General features: G+C 60.7%; 1 protein-coding gene across 2 annotated transcripts; it reads right to left on the bottom strand.

The window, feature by feature from the left end:
- Positions 1-230: 230 nt before the first annotated feature.
- Positions 231-6715, bottom strand: NAPRT (nicotinate phosphoribosyltransferase). Of its 2 annotated transcripts, XM_037380995.1 has the most exons (13): positions 6499-6713; positions 5841-5968; positions 5647-5729; positions 5303-5433; positions 5110-5225; positions 4806-4999; positions 4458-4598; positions 4189-4273; positions 3818-3898; positions 2444-2546; positions 2159-2316; positions 1796-1903; positions 231-1621 (listed from the first exon to the last, which is right to left on the bottom strand). In XM_037380995.1, exons 1-13 carry the CDS (start codon positions 6683-6685, stop codon positions 1562-1564), a joined length of 1575 nt encoding a protein of 524 aa, XP_037236892.1. In that variant the 5' UTR covers positions 6686-6713; the 3' UTR covers positions 231-1561. The 2 variants fall into 2 exon arrangements, with proteins under 2 accessions (XP_037236892.1, XP_037236893.1); XM_037380996.1 differs by lacking the exons at positions 231-1621; positions 2159-2316 and having other exon boundaries at positions 1799-1903; positions 6499-6715.
- Positions 6716-7487: the final 772 nt, after the last annotated feature.

Below are 7487 nucleotides of genomic sequence, written 5' to 3' on the forward strand. Positions count from 1 at the left end.
GTGCTGCTGTCTCACTACTTAAAAGTTGCTTTTCATTCCACCTTCTAAGAACTCAGGACAGGCTCTACTTGGGTGTGCTGGGGACTGGGCTCTTATATCTGGGGCTTCTGCTCTAAAAATGTAAGTTTTCTCTTAAAATGCTGAATGTGATACAGTGCCCACAGCTGGAACATTGCAACAGGGAGCTCCAACCTGTTGTGTTTTTTTAGAAACGAGACAATCAGGCCATGCTGGGTTAAGCTCTTTTAATATACTTCCCCTGCTCCGCATCAACATATGCTGCAAAGACCTAAACCACAGCTGTTCCTGGGAAGGTGTGCCAGGTTGGTGCCTAGGGATGCGCAGATGTATCTTGCTGGGGATTGCCTTCTTGCTCTCCCTCACTGTACTTTTCTGATAGGTGGCTCAGTTCTGGGTCTGTACATTTTACAAGCTCAGAGGAAAGGATTTACTATCTTCCCATGACAGATTTGGGCAGGATTAGAGAAAATATGCATGTTCTGGAGAAGAAGCAGTCTGTGCCTTTCTTTTTTCCCATTCCTTGCAACAACTTTCCTTGACCCCGTTTTGATAAAGCCTTCACAGCCATTGCCTGGGCATGAGACCTACCCCCAGTGGACCTATAGAGGGGACTTCACCACAATTAGAGCCACAGGATGCCATATGGCACCTGCTGGGGCCACCTCCAGATGCTCTCAGGGGTCAGCACTTGCTTTTTCTTTCCAGCTTTATTCAGTCATAAACTGTGAAGTGAAGGACATTGCATTAAACATTCAAGCTGAAGGCAACAGGTATTTTGAAGGACCAGGGCAGCCACACGGTGTGGCCATAGCCATAGTGGGTAAAGGCCTTTATTTTGCTTTTTTGCTTAGGATGAAGCTAATTGCAGGGATTAGTACCATGTTTCCTCCATGAACATCAGGTTAGAGAGTGCAGGCGTCTACCTGGAGCCAGCCTCCATGCCCCAAGGACTGCATACAAAATGGAAAGGGATGAAATGTGGCCACAGAGCCAAAGCCTAGAATAGGAAGGGCAAAGTATGTCTGCCACGGATGTCCCACAGGACATGGGTTAAGGGACGGGCTGGCCCTTTCCATGACAGGACCCCTTCTTGTGCACTGAAGACTCGGTCCCTAGTGCCACCAAGGAGCTTCAGCATGTGCTGCCACCACAGAAGGTGTAGGGCTGGCAGGGCCATGGAGGCAGGCAGCACCACCACAGCAGAAGGTGCAGGGCCACCAAGGCAGGCAGCACCATCATGGCAGAAAGTGCAAGGCTGGCAAGGCCACCGAGATGCGCAGGGAAGGACCATTGCTTGCAGAGGATACAGGGGCAGCTGCCTTCCAGCTCTGCTTGCCCCATCCCTCTGTCCCCAGCTCTGCTGCTGGGACCCCAGGGTGCTCTTCCAGTTCCTGCAGGGTCCTCAGATTAGTACCACACAGCAGCAACATCATTAGAGCCATTAATTCCCAATTAGTCACCTGGTCTTTGGAACAGCACAGAGGAAGAGCTGGCCCCTGGCAGGGGCTGTGCCCAGCGCGGGGGGGTGAGTGGGGACCCCTCACTGACTGGCCTGCTGCAGCTCAGCGAGGAGGTGGTGCAGCCTCTCCGTCACAGCCACCTGGCACAGGAGCAAGAGGGGACAGTGGGCACGCGCTCCCCAGGGGAGACTGCAGCCCCATATCCACACACTGCTGCAGCTCTGTGGTAAAGCCACACTGGCTTTGGCCAGGCACCAGGGCCGGGCATGGTTCCTGGGTGTGCACCGATGGTGCCCGGCAAGCAGCAGACATACCGGGTAGGGCTGTGGCTCGTGAAGCTGGCGGTGAGCGGGACTGAGCAGGCTGAGGGACACCTGTGCGTGGCTCCTCACCTCCTGCAGGCTGGGCAGCAGCTCACACATCTGCAGGGATGAAGGTGCACGACTATATCCATATGGGGAGCCAGCTACCTAGCCCCAGCCCCCAAATGAGCCAGCTCCGGGCTGGATTCTGATGCCAGAGTTGTTGGGGCAGGGAACATCTCAAGAGGCAAGAAAACACTGGGGTTTAACCCTTTGATCCTGACATTACTGCCAAGAGACCCCCAACCCTGGCTTGGCCCTTCACCCAATGTGGGAGAGGACACCCCAGCACCAGAAGGCAGAGCTGCCCCTGACCTGACCATCTCTGAAGTACGTGCGATGGAGGGGCTCCACAGTGGTGGGCATGACCTTGCTTGTCTCACCAAGCTGCCCCAGGACCCGGATCGCCAGCTCCTGCCCCGCCTTAGGTGAGGGCTCCTCCTCCAGGGCCATGAGGTCCATGAAGGGGTGACCTGCAGGGGTGCCAGGTTAGGGGCCAGCAGGTGCACAGGACATTGGCAACAAGGTTATGCAGCAGGACAGGGTGGGGGAATGCAGGTCAACAGGGCAGCACCATGGCAAGGGTCTCCCACAACTCACCAGCAGTGTCATAGAGCCGATAGATTGTCTTAGCCCCTGGGATCGTCATCTTCTCCTCGTCTTCTGTGAGCTTCAGGCATGGGGAGCCATTTACCTCCACCAGCTGCAGGAGAAGGAGGTTAAGGAGATGGGCACCTTATTTTTGTCACGTGCACCAGCTCATGCCAGTGCTGAAGACCGTGCTGAGCTTTCTGTCCTCTATGTGTCCCCACATGCTGGGGAGGCCACTGATATAAACCAGCTGAATAAATGATAAAAAATAAATCCCTCAAACCACCCCAAAGTTGGACATCCTGCCTCCTCCTGCCAGCCAGCTTCTTACAGTGGTCTCATTATTTCCAAGAAGGACACAGATGGTGGGATTGAGTGCCCCCCTCAGCAAGTTTGCAGATGACACAAGATGAGTGGTGCAGGTTATTCCCTCAAGGCACAGGGTGCCATCCAGAGGGACCTTCGAGGCCTGGAGAAATGGGCCCATGTGAACAGCATGGAGTTCAAGAAAGCCAAGTGCAAGGTGCTGCATCTGGGTCAGAGCAATCCTCAGCATCAATACTGGATTGAGAGCAGCCCTGCAGAGATGGACTTGGGGACCATGGTGGGCAAAGAACAGGACATGAGCCGGCAATGTGCGCTTGCAGCCCTGAAAGCCAGTCATCTCCTGGGCTGCACCCCGAGCAGCGTGGCCGGCAGGGCGAGGGAGGGGATTCTGCCCCTCTGCTCCGCTCTGGGGAGACCCCCCGGAGCACTGCGCCCAGCTCGGGGGTCCCCAGCACAAGCCAGGCAGGGACCTGCTGGAGCGGGGCCGGGGGAGGGACACGGAGCTGGTCCGAGGGCTGGAAGCCCTCTGCTGCGGAGAAAGGCTGGGAGAGCTGGGGGGGCTCAGCCCGGAGCAGAGGAGGCTGCGGGGAGACCTGGCTGCGGCCACTCGGTGCCTACAGGGGCTGTAGGAAGGTGGGGACGGGCTTTTTAGCAGGGCCTGGGGCGACAGGACTGGAGGGCGGCTTTGAACTGAAAGGGGGAGATGTAGGGTGGACACAAGGAAGAAATTTGTTACGCTGAGGGTGGCGAGGCACTGGCACAGGCTGCCCAGAGCAGCTGTGGGTGCCCCATCCTTGGCAGTGCTCAAGGCCAGGCTGGACGGGGCTTTGAGTAACCTGATTGAGTGGCAGGTGTCGCTGCCCATGGCAGGGGGGTGGGCTAGATTACTTGTAAAGGTCCCTTCCAACCCAAACCATTGTGTGATGCCTTGCAGCATCGTCCCTTGGAGCTGGACATCCCTTTGCTGCCCAGCCCCAGCTGTGCAAAGCCTGGGAGAAGCCAGGGAGCTCCATGCCCCACAAGCCAAGCAGGGCAGAGAGCGGCTGCCACCACTACCTTGTAAACACAGCCCAGCGATGGCTGCAGGGGACATGTCACCAGGTTTGTCCCAACGCCGATCATGTCAATCTCGCTCCCCTGGTACAGCAGAGAAGACAGTGGCCATCAACAGAGCAGCCCTGCCACTGTTTTTTATGCCCGTGCCAAAACCAGAGTTACGGGGCAGGTCAGAGGATGCTCTGCCTGAAGGTGCATTATGTCTACCTGTCCCATCAAAAATCCATTTTTTTCCCAGCCTGGAAACTTCTCAGTTCTCATCCAGGACGAAAGGCCCAGGGGACTCTCACGTCCACCCCACACACCCCTAAACCTCAGCGGCGCCAGCCACAGACAAGGTGACATCTCAGCCCCTACAGCAGCTACCTCACCTCCCGGCTGAACTCCTCCAGGCTCTGCTCACTGATGTCATTGCTGACGGCGATGGGGATGGTCTCAAACCAGGGCACCTGGAAGCTGGCGAGGGGCAGGGGAGTGACCAAGGGAGAGGGCACAGGATTTGGGGGAGGACCCATGACTCAGCTCGCAGCACCCCTCTGAGCCAGGAGGGCTCCCGCCCTGATAGGAGGAGGTGCTGGGTGCCCAAGGTGGGGAAGCCGGGGACCTGTGGCAGTCAACCCAGGCTCAGTGGGGGACTCACTGAGCACCGCAGGCTTGGAGCACTTGGCGGATCTCCTTGGACTGCTGGGCCAGGTCCCCACTGTCCAGACGCACTCCGATGGCCCGGTACCCCAGTTGGTGCAGCGCCAGCGCCACGGCACAGAAGTTTGGCAAGCCACTCCTGGTATGGGCAAGGAGAGGGTTAGTGTCCCTTCCTTGGTGTGACAGTGACCCAGAGCGGGTCCAAGCCCCGTATCAGGCAACAATGGAGCATGGGAGTGCTGTCAGGTAGAAACATCCCTGCTTCAAGGCCACCAAGCAAAGAGGGACACATCTGTCCCCTCTGCCATGGTGGCAAAACTACCCTGGGGGGACCTGGCATTCTCACCTCCTGACACAGTACGTGTCCAGCAACCCCTGGAAGTCATGCGGGAAGGTGATGGCGTAGGACACGAAGGCAGCCAGCTCACCCCTATTCACCTTCTCAGGGGGAGTCTGCAGCAGTTCACACACACGCTGCAGCCACGACTTGGCCAGGGCTGGGAGATCCACTGGTTCTCCTCCTGCCAATGGCAGCAGCTCCTGCCCGAGGTACATGGGCTTTGAACAACCCGCGGCATCCTCCATGGCAGCAGGAGCATGGCCACAGTCAGAGCAAACCACCCCCGTCCCCTGCCCACAGCGTCCCTCACCCGGGGCTGCACCTCCTCCAGTGAGGTGAAGGACATGATGAAGGAGTGGGCAATCGTGCCGTGCACTGGGATGCCGTAGAGCTTCCCTGCCAGGACGTTGCTGGTGCAGTCAAAGCCTGCAAAGGGATGGAGGGGACACACACAGGTGACGGTGCAGCCGTGGTGCCGCAGGGCACCACCGGGCAGCACTCACCCCCAATGTAGGAGTACTTGGAGGCTGAAAGGGCACCGTCCGGCCCCTGAGCGCGACGGAGCCCAATCTCCATCAGCTTCATGTCTGGGCCAGCAAGGAGTCGGAAGCGGGCAGCATTCGTGGCCACCAGGCTAGGGGAGGAAGGGACAGGTCACACCAAGGCAGGCTGAGCACAGAGCCAGCACACAGCTAAGGGGCAGGGGGGTCTCCGGGACCCTCTCTGCTTGACTGCAGCTGGTATGTAGGGACATGGCAGGGACCGCCACAGGACTCAGAAGGTTTGGCACAGTGGAGGTAGATGTGGTCCCCACCAGCTGAGGGACCACAGCAGGATCTGTCCCTACCTGGCATAGCTGACCAGGCACAGCAGCGTGGTCTCCAGCAACTGCACCACCAGCAGTGGCCCCTTCACCTGCAGGAACGGGACCTGCAGGGACAGCCAGGCGGTGTGACATCCCCGTCTCCCCTGCCCAGGGATATGGGAGCTGACAGCCCCGCAGCCCCTCCAAAGCAGGGGAGGGTACCGAGCATGTCCCACCCTGGCAAAGACGACGGAGCCCTCTGGCACAGCAGAGAGGGTCACCTCCGAGGCATCCAGAGTGGCCAAATAATCGAAGAAGGCATCTTCCGTGGTGCTGGGCAGGACGGAGCGCAGGTAGGCGACATCTGCAGAGGCAGAGCTCAGTGGGCACTGGGATGGGTGGTCCCTGGAGCCACGGTCCTGTGACACAGGTCGGGCTGGAGGGACCAAGTCTCCTACGGTGGGGATGGGTGACAGCTTGCAGGCAGGGGGCACCTCGCAGCACCCCACACCGGGTACCCCAGCCCTGGGAGGGTGCCGTGGCCCTCCAGGTCCGCTCTAAGGGACGGCCCGTGGGAGCACTGTGCTCCTGGAGGGTGCCCCAGTGTGCCCCAAGGCTGTCCCCGTGCACCCCTCTCCGCGTCCCCCTGAAGAGTTAGAGGTGCCCCTGTCCCCACGAGCTGTCCCCGTTCCCCACAGCTTCCCCCGAGGGGTTCCCCAATCACCCAGAGCACCGGCTGTGCCCCCGCCCCCCCAGGTCCCCGGGGGGAGGGTGCCCTTGTCCCATAAACCCCGCCCCCCCCTCCGGCTGTCCCTGCGCCCCCCCGCAGGCCCCCCCAGCCCCCCGCGGAAGGGCTCCCGGGGGTCCTCCGCCTCCCGCCCCGTCCCCACCTACCGGCGGCGGAGAAGCGGAAGGCGCGGAGGCAGCGCAGCCCCTCGGCCAGGCCGGCGCCCAGCGCGAAGGCCCCGCGGAAGGGCCCGCGGCGGAAGAAGAGCTCGGCGGCGGCGGGGGCGCGGTGCCGCCCGGCCCGCCAGTGCCCGTAGGCCATGGTGAGCTGGTACAGGTCGGTCAGCGGCGCCATGGCCCGGCCGCGCCGCCGCGGGGCAGCCTGGGAGCGGGGGGGGCACGGACACGGGGCGGGCGGGGCGGGACACGGCGGGGAGCTGGGGCACGGGGCACCGGGAGGGACTGCGCGGGTGCGGGGGGTGGCGGCACACGGGGACACAGGGCACAGAACACCGGGGACGGCAGCATAGACACACAGACAAGGCACAGGAGTCCAGGGATGACAGTACACAAGGGGCACAGGACACCAGGGATGGCAGCACAGAAGGGACACTGGGCACACGGGGGTAAAAGCACAGAAGGGACACAAGGAACAGGATGGCAGCACACAGGAGCAGGCGTGTGGGACGCTGCACACCCAGCCCCAGCTGTGCCAGGACCCACAACAGCAGGTACTCTGGGTACCCAGGACACCAGGCAGTCCCAGGTACAGAGGACACAGGACATTCAGGACACCCAGCATCCTCAGCACTGGACACATGGGGCACTGGTGGCTTAAGGGACACATGCACAGGATGGGGGTGGAGCACACCAGAACACCTGGACACAGGCCATAGACGTGAGAGTGGTGCCAAGAGCAGCAGGCACGTGGTGCACTTGGCAAGGCTGGTACACGGGGCACATGGAGTGGCAGCACCCACGGGACATGCGGCACTGGGAGTGGCAGTCTGCCAGGACCATGCTTTTGGGACCCTGTGTGCCCAGCAGCAGCCACACATGGCCCCAGCTGTGCCAGCACCAGGCATGTGGGACTGGTAGCACATGGGACAACAGACACACAGGACACCAGGCAGGCAGGGCTCTGGGTGCAGCAGCAC

The sequence above is a fragment of the Falco rusticolus genome, chromosome 3 (assembly GCF_015220075.1).
Source record: "Falco rusticolus isolate bFalRus1 chromosome 3, bFalRus1.pri, whole genome shotgun sequence".
NCBI classification, from domain to species: Eukaryota; Metazoa; Chordata; class Aves; order Falconiformes; family Falconidae; genus Falco; species Falco rusticolus.

What these genes read in the sequence shown, in the direction of transcription:
- NAPRT (XM_037380995.1), bottom strand. Translation starts at nt 6,685, where the DNA reads ATGGCGCCGCTGACCGACCTGTACCAGCTCACCATGGCCTACGGGCAC. An exon ending in GCTCCGTCGTCTTTGCCAGG is followed by an intron (nt 5,730 to 5,840) that starts GTGGGACATGCT and finishes CTGTCCCTGCAG; the next exon opens with GTCCCGTTCCTGCAGGTGAA. An exon ending in CGCTGGGCTGTGTTTACAAG is followed by an intron (nt 2,547 to 3,817) that starts GTAGTGGTGGCA and finishes CTTCTCCTGCAG; the next exon opens with CTGGTGGAGGTAAATGGCTC.